Source organism: Leucopleurus acutus, assembly GCF_964270905.1.
Source record: "Leucopleurus acutus genome assembly, chromosome: 17".
NCBI lineage: Eukaryota > Metazoa > Chordata > Mammalia > Artiodactyla > Delphinidae > Leucopleurus > Leucopleurus acutus.
The window spans coordinates 23,350,274-23,368,593 of NC_139159.1; the positions used below are offsets into that span (position 1 = coordinate 23,350,274).

Genomic DNA, 18,320 nt, shown 5'->3' on the forward strand with positions numbered 1-18,320 from the left:
TGGCGTCAGAAATATTAAAATCTAAAAAAAATGTGTATATTAAAAATTGGTGGAAAAAATTCATTTCTATCTTGATGACTATTGTTTTCCAATCTCAGAGTCTTAGTTCCACCTCTCTTTTCACTCTTTATATTCTACTCCCAGGTCTCCCACCTTAGTGGTTTTCATAAGGCATATTTATATTCACAATTATCTTTATCTACACAGACTATAAACAGAATGAATTCTGTTCAGGAAAAATTATAATCCGGAGAGCAGATGCAAAATAGTAAGAAAAGAAAATGATAAAGCATCAGAATTTGCTAAAGTAAGAGAAAGGAACATGAAGAAACAGAAAGCAGAGATTTCTCTGAGAAGCAGATGGAGACTGTGGAAAAGAAGAGGCAAATACTCCAATAAAGATGTAAAAAAAAAAAAAAAAAGAGGCAAAAAAGTTACACGTAAAATGGCCTGAGCAGCATGTATTATTCCCAAGCTGGTTTTAACTTTATGGCATGAAATGGTTTATTATCAGGATGGACATTCAAATCTTCCCCAAAACTGCTCTCACTGCTTTGAGAAGACATGGATCTGGCCTAACTTGACTAATATGACATGATGAAGAGAAATAAACATATTTTCTGTCTTTTCAAAAAATCACCAATTAAAGTCCAGTAATACTTTTGAGGTATTTCAACTTTTATGCACACGCTTAAAGCACTTAGAAATGATTCTACTTACTCGCCATCCACTTCCGGTCTTTTACATACACAAGGAAACTTGCCACCAAAATCTATATAAAGATCATTCTCCACAATATGAAAGATTCGTCCAATGACTAGTTTATCCTTGGCAGGTCCCATCTGTGTAAGAGGAGAATGTCTCAGCATAGACGCGAAGGATTCCACATCTTTTGGAGAGCCCTAAATATGAAAAGAGATATTTATATGCATACAGTTCACTGCTAAGGTATAATATGGTAGGTACAGTAATGTCTTATAGGGGAAATTTTTAAAAGTCAATTTGCTGTATATTTACGTTTTGTAGCAATAATAAAAATACTGAAATGGAATTTTGCTTTAAAAAGCCTGGGACGCTCTTCAACTTCCTCTTCCTTCCTTTCCTTCTTGAAGAGGAGCCAGGGAAAAGCAGGCATCTGTGCTTGGTGGGGGATGGCGCAGATGTGGTGGCCCAGGGTGGAATCTGGAATGTGAGCGGGATAAGGAGCCCCCTTAGACAAAGCTTCAGGCCTGGGGCAAGGAGGGGGTAGGGAGGCGAGTGTGCGAGGAGGGCATCCAAGAAGGCAATTGGCTTCATTCCTAGTACTGACCATCTGCAAAAAGCAAAATGCCTTCGAATACTGGTTTAATGAAAGTAACTATGCTTTAATACAAATTTAAGTGAGCATTAAGATAAAAATGATTAAGGGTCCTTTAATTAGCAGTCTGAACACGAGCTCTTGTTATGTAATATTTTCAAATGCCTTGACTTTATCATTTTAATGTTGTATTTTAACATTATAATTTTCTTCTTTTTCCTAAAGTAAAATTTTAAAGCAAAGACAGCTTTAATTATTTTGTGCTACTCACTTTCTAGGAGTCGTCTGACGTACTGAATTTACTTGAGGTAGGGCTGAACATATAGTGCAAGCCGATTACTTTTTTTTTTAACTTACCAAAATTTTTTCCAAACACATGCTTTTTCAGAAATCCACGAATACAGATTTGTGCCTTCTACTCATCTTTAATTTGTGTGTGGTGTGGTGTGTGCGCACTTCAGTTCAAACTAAGGGAAGCTGAGTTTCTGTTTGTGAGAGCTCATCACAGAAGAATATTAACAATCTGATCTGCCTATGTATATCCTGTATCTGGAATGAATTTTACATTTGTTATTTAAGGGAGAATTACTAAGAGTTTGATAATACACTTACTTTAAAAACTACAAAACCATATTTATGACAATGTTAATGCATGGGATACGCCAAGGATTAGAAAATAATCAAATGCCCAGCCAGGAGCTTACTAAGCAGAAGAATACATGCCAAACTACAAATATAGCCACTACTCAGCTCTAGCTGCAGTTGCAGTTCAAGTCCAGTGTTGCCACATCTTTTGATTTTCCAAGAAAAGCCAGAAATCCATATATTAATGTAAAATTTCCAATTTTAGGTGTTTATACATTGAAAAAAAGTCTTTCACTTTATAAATCAGAGCACATTTTGACCTATGAACCAAAAGTTTATGACCTCTGCTTCAAGAAATAGAAAGTCAAATCATCTGACAGATACCAAGTCCCTTAGATGCTGGAGGGAGGATATGGTGATAGATTTGTTTCAGTGGGTTGAAACCCAATGGGAAGGAATCCTTAGCACATAAGGGTTGATCTAAAACCAAAGACAAGTCAGTAGACCTAGATGCCAAATAAAGCTGAAAAGGTAGCCAGGAATATTACACTTTGAGCCATAATACTAGTTTTATGATTCTACACAGTATAATATTTAATTCCTTAAACAAGCACCTTGAAAATAGTTCTTTTGCAGACAGCCAAGCGTGAAACACACCTTATAGGTTCAACACAGAAACAGCTATGAATTGTCCTCTTGATGCAAAGAGAGTAATACGAAGTACGCTGTCAGAGACAAGTGCAGCTACTATAACCCTCTGCTGGGAACCACTATACCATCCAGAGCAGCTGGGAAGAGCACTGTTCCAGGCAAGACCAGACAGGTTATCAGCTTGGGGGTCTCATTCTGCTTACAACCTGGGAAGGTCCTTCTCATTTTTCCCTATAACCTGCTTTCCCATTACTCCGCTTCTGTGGTTGATATCTATTCTTCTTCTTCTTCATCTGTTTTTTTTTTGGGGGGACGGGGGGCAGGTAGACTTTCAATTAAAGCCATGGTGTCATTAAAACAGCAGATGAGAGGAAGATACAATAGTAGATCTAATACTTGAATACTTATTGAAGATAATTCAGCCATCACTAGGGCCTCTTCCTAAAACAACAATCTCCTTTACAACTGTGAAGGGCTGAGATTAGTATGATAGTAAATGGTATTTCCCTCTAGGTTTTAGAAAATAGAGTGTTCTTGACTATTTAATATGATCTCTTGAGATTTTTAGTAAATGTGTTGTGAAATATTTACATTATAAACTTTATAAAATTATGAATAATTATTTTAAAGGAGATTTTAAAATCAAGTAAAACAGAATGCTATTGCTTTTTGTTCCATTATTTTTGCCTTCACTTTGTTATATTTTACAATGGAAGTCAATGTGTTTTCAGTGAGTGAAATGATTTTACCACAAGTATAAGACACCTTGATCAATACCTGAATTTGCTTTTAAATTGTATGCTTGCTATACTTTTTGGAAGCTATAACAAATAATTAGACAAAGCCCTCCTTCAAAAAAACATGGTCTAGAATCATCTCTGAATTCCTCATTTACTTGTCAAATGGCTTCTAAAACTAATAAATGTAGCACAATCCATGATGACAACCAACACTGTAGGCTCCTCTCATGCTGTTGCAGACTGCAAAGACTCCAGGCACACTGTCACCTTCTGGGTGTATCATAGATCTCAGTGTCTAATCCTGCTTATGGAAAATGTTGCTACAAAGTTCATTCATAAAGTTGTCATAGGTAAAGCAGGTGCCTTAAGGTGGACTGCTTCCTTTAAGTATTGGTCATAAATCTCAGATTTCCAAAGTATTCCTGTTACTCTGCTGTACTGTTTTTTCCCTTTGAAGCCTGAAAGTTGAATAGCACTGCCCAGATAGAACAGGGGAAGGTAAATGAATTACAGATAGAGGTAATAGTTCCACTTTCATTCATTCATTCATCAAATATGTGTTGAATACCGAGTGCCTGTCATGTACCCCAGACTCCGTTCTAGCCTTGATATGAAAATATATGAAACAGTTAAACGAACATGAGAAGACATTAGGGTCCAAAAATTGCTGAAAACAATTGCTACCCTCATTCAGGTTGTAAAGAGTCCTATACCAAAGGCTAAGTGGGTTAGACATTATCCTATAAGCAGTGGGAAATCAAAAGAAGTTTCTCATTAATGGGGTGACAGTACTTGTTCTTTGTTTTAAAAAAAAACTTTGGCAGCAGTATGCAAAATGGACCAGAGAAAGGGTGGGGGGGGAAATGGAAAGGGGGCAAACTGTTGAGAAGCTCCTCCAGTAACTAGGGCAGAGATGATAAAGGGCCTACACTGAAGCAGTGGCCATAGGGAAGAAGGGATACAGAGCTATTTACCAAACAGTACAGCAAAGACTTGATACCCAATTGGCTGTAGAAAGCAAGGGAAAAGGGGAGCCACTGACGAGGTGGGAGAGCAGTGCAGCAGAAGTAAGAGAGTAAGTTATTTTCACACTTATTAGGTTTCTGATACCCATAAAATTTTAGGGAATACTGTCTGTCTGGTAGGTAGTTAAAAATAATAGTGCACTTTTTTTTTTTTTTTTTTTGCCACACCACACGATTTGTGGGATCTCAGTTCCCCAACCAGGTATTGAACCCAGGCCACGGCAGTGAAAGCACCAAATCCTAACCACTAGACCACCAGGGAACTCCCATGGTGCACATATTCATATACATACTTACATAAATTTACAAATATGTTTACAGTAATATTATATAGATACAAATTCCTCAAAAGAAATATATCAAATGTTAACTGTAAAAATTTACATATAGAACTTTTTTCTTTATATTATTTTTTATTTTTATTTTTTTGCGGTACACGGGCCTCTCACTGTTGTGGCCTCTCCCGTTGCGGAGCACAGGCTCTGGACGCACAGACTCAGCGGCCATGGATCACGGGCCTAGAAGCTCCGCGGCATGTGGGATCTTTCCAGATCGGGGCATGAACCCGTGTCCCCTGCATCAGCAGGCGGACTCTCAACCACTGCGCCACCAGAGAAGCCCTCTTTATATTATTTATATTAGAAAATCTAGAACACAAAGAATATGTAGTACTTAAAATTTTTTAATATATAAAGCCCATGTACATATGTATGTATGTATAAAACTATCATGCAGGGACTTCCTTGGTGGCACAGTGGTTAAGAATCCTCCTGCCAATGCAGGGGACACGAGTCCAAGCCCTGGTCCGGGAAGATCCCACATGCCATGGAGCAACTAAGCCCATGTGCCACAACTACTGAGCCTGCGCTCTAGAGCCCATGAGCCACAACTACTGAAGACCGCGCGCCTAGAGCCCGAGCTCCACAACAAGAGAAGCCACCACAATGAGAAGCCCATGCACCACAACGAAGAGTAGCCCCCGCTGGCCGCAACTAGAGAAAGCCCATACACACAGCAACGAAGACCCAACACAGCCGAAAATAAGTTAATTAATTAATTAATGAAAAAAAAGAAATAAACTTAAAAAAAACATAATGCATATGAAGACATTTAATACATAGCTTGGAATCAGAGGCTACTAGCACTAAAGGAAACACAAGATATCAGCGAGTCCAGCCACCTCATTTCACAGACGATCACCATACCTGCTTCTCACAGCCACATGATAGGCTGAACAGCGATTTAAATACAACTGCCTCAACAGGTGGAAAGTAGAGAGAAACATTATTTTAAAACTTAAAAGTAAGGACATAGTACAGTAGAATAACAGAAATATTTAGGAAATCTGGGTTCTATGGTCAACTCAGCGACTAAATAACTAAAAAATCTTGAGTAATAAGTCTTTTAACCTCTCTAGGTCTGCCTTCTCATTTGTAAATGAAAAGACTGGATACCTACCAAGTTGAGTAGTAGGAATTCCTAAATATTCTAAAATATAAAAATGTTTTTTTAAAGTAATAAACTATTGAAAAGGGAAGACAAATCCTACCCAGTCCCTTTTTAAACATAAACAATAACAAAAATAATGAAATGCTCTATGTACTTTATTCATATTAGTTAGCAAGAAAAACATTTCATCATGTGTCTTCTCTGACAAGTAACTTAAAAATGACTCCCTTCTATATACAGATTGCCAACAAACACATGAAAGGATGCTCAACATCACTAATCATTAGAGAAATGCAAATCAAAACTACAATGAGGGGCTTTCCCTGGTGGCACAGTGGTTAAGAAGCTGCCTGCCAATGCAGGAGACACTGGTTTGAGCCCTGGTCCAGGAAGATCCCACATGCCGTGGATCAACTAAACCCGTGCGCCGCAACTACTGAGGCTGTGCTCCGCAGCAAGAGAAGCCACCGCAATGAGAAGACCACGCACCACAACAAAGAGTAGCCCCGTCTCTCCGCAGCTAGAGAAAGCCCACCCACAGTAACAACGACCCAACGCAGGCAAAAATAAATAAAAATAAAATAAATTTATATATAAAAAAACTACAATGAGGTATCACCTCACACCAGTCAGAATGGCCATCATCAAAAAATCTACAAACAATAAATGCTGGAGAGGGTGTGGAGAAAAGGGAACCCTCTTGCACTGTTGGTGGGAATGTAAATTGATACAGTCACTATGGAGAACAGTATGGAGGTTCCTTAAAAAACGAAAAATAGAACTACCATATGATCCAGCACTCCCACTACTGGGCATATACCCTGAGAAAACCATAATTCAAAAAGAGTCATGTACCACAATGTTCACTGCAGCTCTATTTACAATAGCCAGGACATGGAAGCAACCTAAGTGTCCATCGACAGATGAATGGATAAAGAAGATGTGGCACATATATACAATGGAATATTACTCAGCCATAAAAAGAAACGAAATCGAGTTATTTGTAGTGAGGTGGATGGACCTAGAGTCTGTCATTCGGAGTGAAGTAAGTCAGAAAGAGAAAAACAAATACCATATGCTAATATATACATATGGAATCTAAAAAAAAAAAGGTTCTGAAGAACCTAGGGGCAGGACAGGAATAAAGACGCAGACGTAGAGAATGAACTTGAGGACATGGGGAGGGAGAAAGATAAGCGGGAACGAAGTAAAAGAGTGGCATGAAAAAAAAAAAAAAAAAAAAGAGTGGCATGAACATATTTACACTACCAAATGTAAAATAGATAGCTAGTGGGAAGTAGCCGCATAGCACAGGGAGATCAGCTCGGTGCTTTGTGACCACCTAGAAGGGTGGGATAGGGAGGGTGGGAGGGAGATGCAAGAGGGAGAAGATATGGAGATATATGTGTATGTATAGCTGATTCACTTCGTTATAAAGCAGAAACTAACACACCATCGTAAAGCAATTATACTCCAATAAAGATGTTTAAAAAAGATATCAGAATGAAATAAATGTTTATGTATTACAAAAAAAAGACTCCCTTCTATTAACTGTGCTGCAACAACTTCAGTTTCCTCAACCCTAACCAGTAAATGTTATGCTCGTAACAATGCTCTTTTAGTAAAATTAATGGATTAGTGGTTCAAGATGGCAGAATGAGTACTTACATTTCTCTTTTCCCCTCCTGAAATTCCATTCAGATGGTAAAATGAACGAAAAAATTACAAACCCTCAGTATTAAAGAGAAGAAAATGGAGACAAAAAGTATATGAGATTTCAACAACTATTTAGTGGACTGAAAACATGTAGAAGGGTGGTAACCAGTGAAGCAGAATGAAGGAAACTGCAGCTAAAAACACATGCAGTGTGAAAATAAGTCAATCTATTCTGAAGAAGCCCATAACGGTGCTGGACTCCATCAGGCCAGGAATTATAGAAAGCTGGAATGAGAAGAGAGGCTGAAAACAAAGGGAATAATTAAAAGAATACAGGCAGGGAAGGCAATTTTCTGTCAAGCACAGAACACCTGGCAGAAAGGCCAAGTGCACAATACCTAATAATAAGGCATTTATTGCCCTGGCAAAATAAATACAATAAACTTTTTTTCTCTTCTCTAAAAAACATAATAATAATTGAATAAATTGTCTAGAGAAATAAGTTAGGAGGGTTGGTTATGCAGCAATAGGTAACTTAGCCCATCAGGAAAGAAAAGAATGGAAATGACAGGTCTTTGGCAAGGTACCAGCAATTAGCAAGGCCTGGAGTAGGAGGGCGGGCTCCTGAAGGCTCTGAAGTCAAACCACATGGTTCACGTCCTGGCGGTACCACTTACCAGCTCTGTGGTTGGGGCAATGCACTTAGACTCTCTGTGCTGCTGTTTACTCACCTATAAAATGGGGTTAATAATTATACCTATTTTACAGGGTTGTTGTGAGGATTAAATAAACACATGACTATACGTAAAGCTCTCAAACTGTGCCTCTGACAGGGCAAACACCTCCTAAAATGTAGCTTTAAACAAAATATTAATCAATTTCTTATAGACCCAGTCACCATCAAGTTTTATGGATAACCCTAGTGGTTTTCAAACAGAACAATTTTGCCTGCCCTCCCTCTCCCCACCCCCCAAATCCCCCTTCTTCCCCGGGGACATTTGTCAATGCCTGAAGACATGTTTGATTCCCATGACTGGGGATGTTACTGGAATGCACGGGGTAGGGGCCGGGGATGCTGTTAAACACCTTACAATGTACAGGGCAGCCCCCACAGCAAAGAATTATCTGGTCCGAAGTGTCACCAGTGCCAAGACTGAAAAACCCTGCACTCAGCAGACCCAGGAGCACATGGCAGGCCAGGTATAGGAGCAATGTCAGTTGCATTTAGGGAGATCGAGGATGGAAGGCAAGACAAAAGATTAAGGGAGTGAGATCCTAAGATAGAACGGCTGCCAAGTAGTTCCAGACTGAGTATGAAGAAAGGTAGACCCAGAAAAAAAGTTGATAGACTGGTAGATAAAGGTGGGATTCAGGAAATGGAGAAGGTGAAGAGGGTAAAACTGTGGTCCAAGAGGGCTCAGGAGTTTGAGAACTTGAAGATAGCGTTCCAAGTGATAATGAATTTGTATACATACAAATTATGGTATATCTGCAAGTAAAAGAAAGTAGAAATGAAGGTCTAAGAATATGATACTTAGAATACGATGTGCATCTCTGTTGCCCAAGTGTTAGTAAAGTCATCGATGTACATGCTGAAGTCCATGAAGATGGCAAGTAAGAAGGGGAAAAGAGAAAAGCTGTGAGTCAAATGCTGAAGAATAAAACTCAAAGAATTGAGAAGATTTCTATCAAGAAATCTTTCCTTAAATATTTCTAACACAACAGTGGTCTGAAATGGTAGAGAAGCAAGAACCAAAATGACTCCTTTTCTTCTCAGACCCATCTGAGAAGTAGTGTTATCAAGCGAAATCGAGGAAGAAAGCAAGAAACACTTGTGAGAAGCTTAAAGGGAGACTGTGCACAGAAAGATTTAGGAGACTTGGGACCAAGGAATACAAACCTAGAGAGCAGGCTGAAGGAAAGAAGGCAAGTAAATGTGAAAGAACAGTTATCTCCATGATAACCCAGAGAACAAAAGAAGAAACTTCTGGAACTTCTAGTGATGGTTTTTTTACTTCACCCTTTAAACTGTTGTTTTTTGTGAATGCTTTAAAATGTGTATAATAAATAGTACTGTAGTACATAAATCTTTTTAAAGTAAATATTGGGGCTTCCCTGGTGGCACAGTGGTTAAGAATCCACCTGCCAATGCAGGGGACACGGGTTCGAGCCCTGGTCAAGGAAGATCCCACATGCCGTGGAGCAACTAAGCCTGTGCGCCACAGCTACTGAGCCTGCGCTCTAGAGCCCACGAGCCATAACTACTGAAGCCCGCATGCCACAACTACTGAAGCCCACGTGCCTAGAGCCTGTGCTCCACAACAAGAGAAGCCACCGCAATGAGAAGCCCGCGTACTGCAATGAAGAGAAGCCCCTGCTCGCTGCAACTAGACTAAGCCTGCACACAACGAAGACCCAACAAAGCCAAAAATAAATAAATGAAATAAATAAAGTAAATATTGGAAGATGTGTTCAAAAATTTCTTAATGAAGGGGCATTATCAAAAAAGTTTAGAAACCTTTATAATAGAGGTATATCATAGTAGCAGGAGAATAATTATGCCGGATAGGGAGAAATATAGTTACAAGAGGAGACTGGATAACCAGAATGATTTGCATGATTTTGCTAATTTATATCCACAGAAATTGAGGATATATGTGGGAATGGATCCTAAGGATACTGGATCAGGGTGAGAGGAAGACAGTGTTGCCTTGAGCCAAATTTACCAATATAGGCTCACTAAGCAGAGATTCAGATACAATACATTAGCTTAAATGGCTGAGAGTTATAGGCTATACTAGATGAAGCTGAAATACCAGAACTTCCTCAGTATACCACAAAGAAAGGTATCCAAAGGCTTGAAGTGAATGGAATGCTGGAGTGAATTTACTGTTTATGATCTGTTCACCACTCCTTACTATGGCCCCCAAGAGGATCTATAAGATACTCACTTCACCAAGGTTAAGAGAAGTACCTGTGTGAAGGGAGCACCAACATGCCTGAAAGCTGTGTGGCAGTGATTCTCTGTAGGCCAGGACTGACGGTGAGAACTGCTGCCAACAAGAGCTCCCTGAATTCAACGTAGATAATGTGGCAGGAGTCAAGCCAGCACTTACTAGCCAACAACATGGTGGGCACTGTTATCATGATGCAGCAGAGCCTAACAGCAATCCACCTAATCTGACCTGTAGAGCTCTTTGGTGTTGGCTGGTTGGTCATGGTGTCCTTAGAAATAAAATAGATGGGAAAACTCTAGTTCTAGAGAACAGAAGTCTGACTTGAATACCACATATGAATATCAAGGCCCCTCAACCAATTCCCAAAGTTGAAGCAATTCTCAGACACCAAGCCTTCTGAATGAAGGTTGTGTCCCCTTGAGGAAAGATCCCGCTACAAAAGCAAACATTTATATCACCCATCTTCCTTCTAGCTTTCCCCAAAGGAGCTGTGGCTATTTACCAGAATGTTCACTGAGGAAGGAAAAATCATCAGACCTTTCAGGGATTATCTGAACTGATGCTAACTCTTCAAGAACCAACTCAATGCCAGTCAGAACAGGGGCTTACGGAGATCACGTGATAAATGGAGTTTTAGCTCAGCTCTATCCCATGAATCTGCTCTATAGTTCTCTCCCTAGTTCCAGAATGCACAACTGGAATAGGTATACTCAGCAACCGACAGGATCCCTACACTGGTTCCTTGATCTGTGGAGTGAAGGCTATTAAGGTACAGAAGGTCAAGTAAAAGATGAATTTGTTTGGTAGGTAGTAGAACTTCCCCTACCTACCAAACAAGTAAATCAAAGGCAATACCACATTCCTAGAGGCATTGCAGCAATTAGTGCCACTATCAAGGACCTGGAAGATGCACGGTGGTGATTCCTACCACATGCCCATTCAACTTGCCTGTGAGGCCCTGCAGAAAACAGACAGGTCTTAGAAAATGACAATTTATTATCATAAACTTAATCAAGTGGTAACTCCGATTTCAGCTATTCCAGATGTCATTTCATGGCTGGAGCAAATCAAATATCCTCCAGCACCTGGTATGCAATAATTATCTAACAAATGCTTTCTTTTTCTAGACCTGCTAGTAAAGACTATATACCTCCAGGTTACATTAATTCTCTAGCTCTATGCCACAATCTAGTCTACAAAGACTTTGATTGCCACTCCATTCCACTGGACAGCATGCTGCTCCATTTCATATGCTGATTAGACCTGGAAGCAGAAAGCTGCAACTCCTCCTGACACATGGTAAGACACATATATGCCAGTGGGTGGGAAATAAATCCCACAAAAATACTGGGCCTTAGTGAAATTCCTAGGGAGCCAATGGTCTGGGCTACATCAACTTACCCTTTCTTACCACTAAGAAAGAAGCTCAATGCCTAGTGGGTCTCTTTGAATTTTGTAGGCAACAAATACCTCATTTGGACATGCTTCTTCAACTCTTTTACCGAGTAACCCCAAAAGTTGCCAGTTTTGAGTGGTGCCCAGAACAATACAAGGCTCTGTAAAAGGTCTAGGCTATCAGGTAAGCTCTTCTACTACTTGAGTTTTACAACCCAGCAGATGTGGCAGTGGCAGTATATACACGTAGAATGAGATTCTGACAGACCTCCCTAGGTGAAGTGTAGTGCAGAGCTAGAGTACCTTTGAATGACAGCAGTAAAGGACTATGAGCATATACTTGAATGATCATTTTGCCTGGAAAGAGAGATGGCCTAAGGTGGGATCTATATTGATTCGTGTGAAGTGACTAATGATTTTGCTGGATGGTCAGGGATTTAGCAGGAACATGACTGGGAAATAGATAACAAGAAGGTCTGGGAAGGTCTGGGAAGATAGGAAGATAGAATGGACAGAGTGAGAAAATAAATGTGAATCATTTCTTCTGCAGAAAAGAATCTTAATAATCAAGGGATAAGATAACTAGTCATGTGGAGGTCAGTCAACCTCTTTCCCCAGCCACTCCTGCTCACCTCCCCAGTGGGTTCAAGAACAAAGCTGCCATGACAGCAGGGATTGCTTCTGTATCTCACATGTCCCAGCCTACTGACCAACTAGGCATTTTACCAGGTGCAGGCCCAAATCCCTACAAACCAGGCTCCACTCAAATGTGATAGTTTCCTTTATTTCCTATGTTATTTAATACCTATAGATAAAAACAAACTTAAGAGTTGTAATCACATTAGAACAATTAATCAAAAGAGAAAATCTTAATATAACCTTTAAAAGAAAAAACAAAGCAAAATCCAAACACATTAAAAGAAGGGAGTGAGATGCCTGAGCAAAAATAAGAGTTAAGAAAGATATTCAACTAGTGAAAGCTAATGCTGACTTGAGAAGTCCTAAGAGTCTGACTGCGTATGATCAGAGCATATGACCACCCACAAAACAAAATACATACAGAATATATTCATCTTTTCTTTGTAGGAAGTGTATAGTATTATTTATAGGTATATTATAGCTGTTGATTAAAAAAATTATTTTCCCTAGAGATTTATATCTACCTCAATACACTCTTTCATTGTTTTTATATTAGCTGGTCATTTCCTCTAAACCTGCTTTGAAAATGTTAGACTCTACTGTGAAACTAGACATTTCAGAAGGTTTTATTTATTAGTTGGAGATACCTCTCCTAAAATTCTCTAATGTAAAAACCAGGGAGCACCATGGTTAAAACCAGAAATATTTTTCATCATTCCTTTACATATTAGTTTTTAAAACATTTGTGTAATTTTTTAAGTTGTCAATATAAAACTAGTGAGAAAACAAAGGGTTAAATAAAGCTGTATAATACTGCTATTTTATGAATTTAGAAGGCTTAAAACTTATACTAAAAATAAGAGAATTGAAACAAATCCTTCAAGTAAGCTATTTTTTGGATTTTCCCAGTATTCTGAAAGGACAAAACAGCTGATTTAAATATTCTATCTTCTGGAATATTCCAGCATTTTGAAATAAAAAGTACCGATAAGAAATATTCATGAAAAAGTAAAAAATAACATTTAAAAATATTTACATAAACTCTATCTAATATATTGCTAAAATGAAACTATAAAGTATAACATCAGTATTCTATATAAATAAGCTAAAATAAAATGTTATTCTCCATCTTAAAAAAAAAACATTCTGTGTAGCCTCAAAAACTCTTGCAAACCATTTTTTCAATGTGCTGAAAAGTAATATGCCCCCCTCTACTGTTAAGAAACAGTAATATTCATAAAGCAGAAAACCAATTCTTTGCTCAACTATTGCCACCCTGTGGCTATAAGGTGGATCTTTCACTATACCATAGCTCCCCATCGGCTTAACAGGTTCTACAAATCTCTATTGTCTAAGTGACATAAAAGGGTTAAAGTTTTTAAAATAGTAAAAAAAAAAAAAAAAAAAAAAAAAGGAAAAAAGGTATTTGACTTTAAAAATGTATTTAGCAAACATTTACCAGGTCCTGTAGTCATAAGTATGTGTTATGTTGGTTACAAAAATGAAAAGGACTTGGTCCCATCCTAAAAAAAAATAAACAAACAAAAAAACACTTAAAGAGATACATGCATAAACCAATCTTAAAGCTAATGAATCAAGGAAAAGATAATGGATAAGTGAGCATGGATGAGTAAATGGCCTTTCAGGTCATTTAAACTTGAGATTCCTTTAACTGGTAACCTCACTGAAATTTTAGGATAGGGAATTCACCATGAACTGTCCTTGATTAAATTCCTGCCTGCAGGGGAAAGTCCCTTTTAAGGATCACTTGCTTGGCTCTTACTGAATATCACTTATTTTTGAGGTGCACATATATATACACGTCTGCACTTTGAGAGTAAGAATTAAACCAATGGGTAGGATGTCAACTTTCATTCCTATGTATATATACATTTTAATCCAGTAACACGAGATGTTATTTCTCATTTATAGTTATTCGGACATCAAACTGTGTAAATCTTATTCCAATTCATATCAACAAATATATATTAAATCCCTACTTATGTGTAAGGCATTATGCAAGGAATGAAAAGGGTAAATAAAAAACTATCCCGACCTTCAAGAATTACAATCTAGGAGACGGGATAAAACAAGTTCACAAATGGCTCTAATATAACTTAAAGAGTTGTGTGTGTAAAATAAAGGTAGCATAAAACAAAGCCCCAAGACATTCAGAAGGAGTTTCACCTGATTGGTGAAATGACCAAGGCCTAAAAGAACAGGTGATTTTTACTATGGAATTTGCAGGCAGGGAAGCTAATTCTAGGGGAAAGAGCAAAGGTAAAGAAATAATGCTTTGTTTAGGGAACAGCAAACCGTTTACCTTCTAAAAACATTTTTTTAAGCAGAAACCATGTTACAAATTAAATCTTACATAGAACCCCAATATATATAACATTAAGTGTAGTATTTTGTTGGTATAGGTGTATTTTATGAGTTCAAATTGATAGCATTTACTTATTAAGTCAAAAAATGTGAACATGCAGTTATTTTGATAAAAATTACAAACTGGTATCAGAGGTGAGAGATAAACAACTCCAGTTCCCAATTTTTGTATTTTGTTTTGACTGTCCACTACCAAGAAAATCCACTTATAATACCCCACATGTATAAGTGGGTGAGGAAACAGGCACTGTCATGCACTGTAAGTTGAAGTGTGCAGTCTGTATGTATCAAAACTCAAACTGTGTGTACACATTGACCTAGTATATATCCCATAAATAAGCAAAAAAATGTAAATGCTCACTGTACCACTGTCTGTATTAAGGGGGCAAAAAAACCCCAGAAACAACCTAGAAGCTCATTAGTGAAGGCCTGGTTAAATAAATTATGCTATATCCACACCATGGAATACCAAACAAGTATTTTTTCAATGAGATATACAGTGAGACCTCTGTATTCACAGATGCGGGAGCCGCAGAGGGTTACCTGCACCGTTTATATAAGGGACTTGAGCATCCAGGGATTTTGGTATGGCAGAGGGTCCTGGCACCAAACCCCCGTGGATACCTAGGGACAGCAGTAAGTACACTACACTACACATATATAATGATAAGGAAAAATATTCAAAGTTATACTTAAGTGAGAATAGCAATTTTCAGCAGCAGCAATGAAAATATACTGAGTGTTTATTATCAGGTACTTGTGCTAAGTGTTTAAATAATGAATTCATTTAATCTCATAATAATCCCATGACAGGTTTTCCTTTTATAAAAAAAGGAAAAGAAGATACACGGATATCAAGTAACCTTCCAAGGAAACACAGCCAGTAAATGACAGAAAAATTAGAATTCAAACCAAGTCTGTCTGAATCCAGAGCTTACACTGTTAAACATTAATAATGTAGTTCAAAACGTGTACGTTTTAAAGTATATATATATATATATATATAATTAGCTTATATTCATATATGCATACATAAAATCTCTAGCAGTATGCATTTATTAAAAATACACCTTCCAGCTTTGAGAAAGTGAGGAAAAGAAAAAGGGGGCTTTTATATTTCCCATAGTAACCTTCAGTGCTATTTACATGCTCCTTTTGCAATACTATTTTTATATTTTACAATTGTTTTCAAAAATCCTGATCACACAATAAAGACGAACTTTATTCATCTTGTAATCTCAGGATACTCTTCAATTAAATAGTTCCAGAAACTTCAAAGAGTGAAGTGAAAGATTTTTCACAAAGTTGAACCTTTACATCAATACCTAACAAATACTCATATTCCTCATCATAAATATGTCACAAAAGTACTGAAAGCTTCCAATAAACACTAAAATAAAACTAATGTGGTACCTTCAGTTTTCTTATTACTCTGACAATTGTTTTTGCTCAGTTATTACTCTGGAGTAGCACATTTAATTCACATGCTCAAGCCTGTCCTATCCTCACTTATACAACCGTTTGTGAGCAGTCACACAAAGATCTCAATTCAAAGACTGCTCAGATTGTCCTGAAGTTCAAATGTGCACTTTCTGTTCTATTCATTTATTCACGCATTGGGCAAACACTTACGGAGTGCCCACTAAGAGTCAAGCACCGTGCTAGATGCTGGGCAGTTTTCTATAACCCACGACACTACCCATCGGTAAACTGTTTGGTACTGGTTCCCAAGGCGATGAGTACAGAAATTGAGACAGTTTATTTTTATACAGTTTAATATTGCCAGACATCCAATTTCATGTCCGCTAACTCAAAAAATCTGACTTGTATTTACGTCTATTTCTTCCATTTTATTTATCTAGTAATTCTATCGCATTTTACAAAATTATTGCCTCGGACAGATGGATTAAAAAAAAAAAGGTCATTTACAGAAAAGGAAAGTGAAGCATTGACAAGTTACATTACTTGCTCAAGTTCATAGTGACAGTAATTCTCTGATTCACCTCTCCACTGAATTAAGAAATATTTATGAGCCTGGTACGCCAGACACTAAGGTGCACACTGCAGCTACTGGGTAGAACAAGAGGAGCAGATGGCCCTGCCTCTCCCAGTGTGAGTCCAACTTTACTCGGAGTCCCAAGAGTCGCCCTAGGCGCGTCACTATCAACGCTCGCTGCTGGTTTCCCTTCCAGCACTCGCCTGTGGAAGACGCGTGCAAAGCAATGTGAGCAGCGCACGCCCAGCATGTAGATACTGTACAAAAGTACAACAAACGGAAGAAAAACACCACCACACGCTCTAAGTGGCCAGCAGGTGGGACAAGCCACACCGCGGCCCCCAACTGTACTCCCTACGCCGGGCCCCGTCCCCGCCTCTCGGTCCCACCCACCCTGCCGGGCCCACCCCCTACGCCGGGCTCCGTCCCGGCTCCCGGCTCCACCCACAACGGCGGGCCCCGCCCGCCAACGCGTCGCTGGCTTAGCTCCCACAACTCACTCTCATCCGCCCGAGCTCCGCCTTCCGCTGCAGCTCTGAGTGCCGCTTCAAAGAGCTCGCGAAGCCGCCTAGGCGCGGCCTAGGCTCCGTGGAATCAGAACTCTCGCTTCCGGAGCCACTTTCAGTGCCTGCGTCTCGACAGGGCCGAAAGAAGAGAAGCACTCGCAGAAAATGACTGTCGGCAGTCACGGCACGGGTCCGGCACAGCGCCGCCATGACGGCTCCACAACCTCTGACCTTTGGCTTTTCCGCGAACGTGCAGGTCACGGGGCGGGGCAATGAGAGGTCCGCCCACTTGCGGAGCACTGTGGGCCGGTGGGCGTGGCCTAATCGGTGTAAGGTAGAAGGGTGGTGTGAGAGAGACTTAAGGTAAAATTGGGGGACTAAATCCTTGGTGGCTCAAGTCCCCTGCTAGCAGCGACCCGCTAAGTTTTGCATGGAAAGGGTTTTGACTCGGAGCAATTTCGCCCTCGCGGGTGCCCTTTGTGCCTGTACTGCTGTAAATTCTGGTAATGCGACTCTTGCTGGCCCCGCCGCCTGCATATCTTCCCCAGATGGCCGCAAGGCTCTCTCTGGTCGCCACCGCTCTTCAGGTCTTTGCTCAAATGCGAGGTTCTCCTTGACTATCTTATTTAGAATTGGAATCCCAGACAATATGCCACGTAGTTTACTTACTAGTACTTTTGTTTAGCGTCTGCTCTCTCGATTTGTAAACTGAGGGCAGGAATTTTGCTGTTGAATACCTGACAGCGGGCACATGGTAGGGCGCAAACACTTGTGAAATCCCGGATCTAAGTTTCGTTACAAAAATATTAACTTGAGACATTTTTGGTCACCTCTTAGCTACAATCCCTTCTAGGGAATTAAGGAATTTCGTAATGCCAAAACATACACCACCAGAGGCCCACCCTCACTTATGCTTTTCTCCCTACCCGCCCCATGTTAATTGCCAGAATTTGCCCACCTTCTTCAAAACCGAGCCTAACTCCATGCTTGAAGTGTTTATGAATTAAGCTGTCCACCCAGCTTCTACCCAGCATTTTTA

General features: G+C 39.4%; 1 protein-coding gene across 1 annotated transcript in view; it reads right to left on the bottom strand.

Annotated features, from left to right (window-relative positions):
• Positions 1-17,491, bottom strand: part of MRPS28 (mitochondrial ribosomal protein S28) — a gene marked incomplete at its 5' end in the record, with an annotated part of 102,126 nt that extends 84,635 nt beyond the window's left edge. Inside the window, 2 exons of the mRNA XM_082858874.1 lie at positions 721-902; positions 17,276-17,491. Of these exons, the coding sequence (XP_082715000.1) occupies positions 721-902; positions 17,276-17,491 (398 nt within the window). The remainder of the gene's footprint in view (positions 1-720; positions 903-17,275) is intronic.
• Positions 17,492-18,320: the final 829 nt, after the last annotated feature.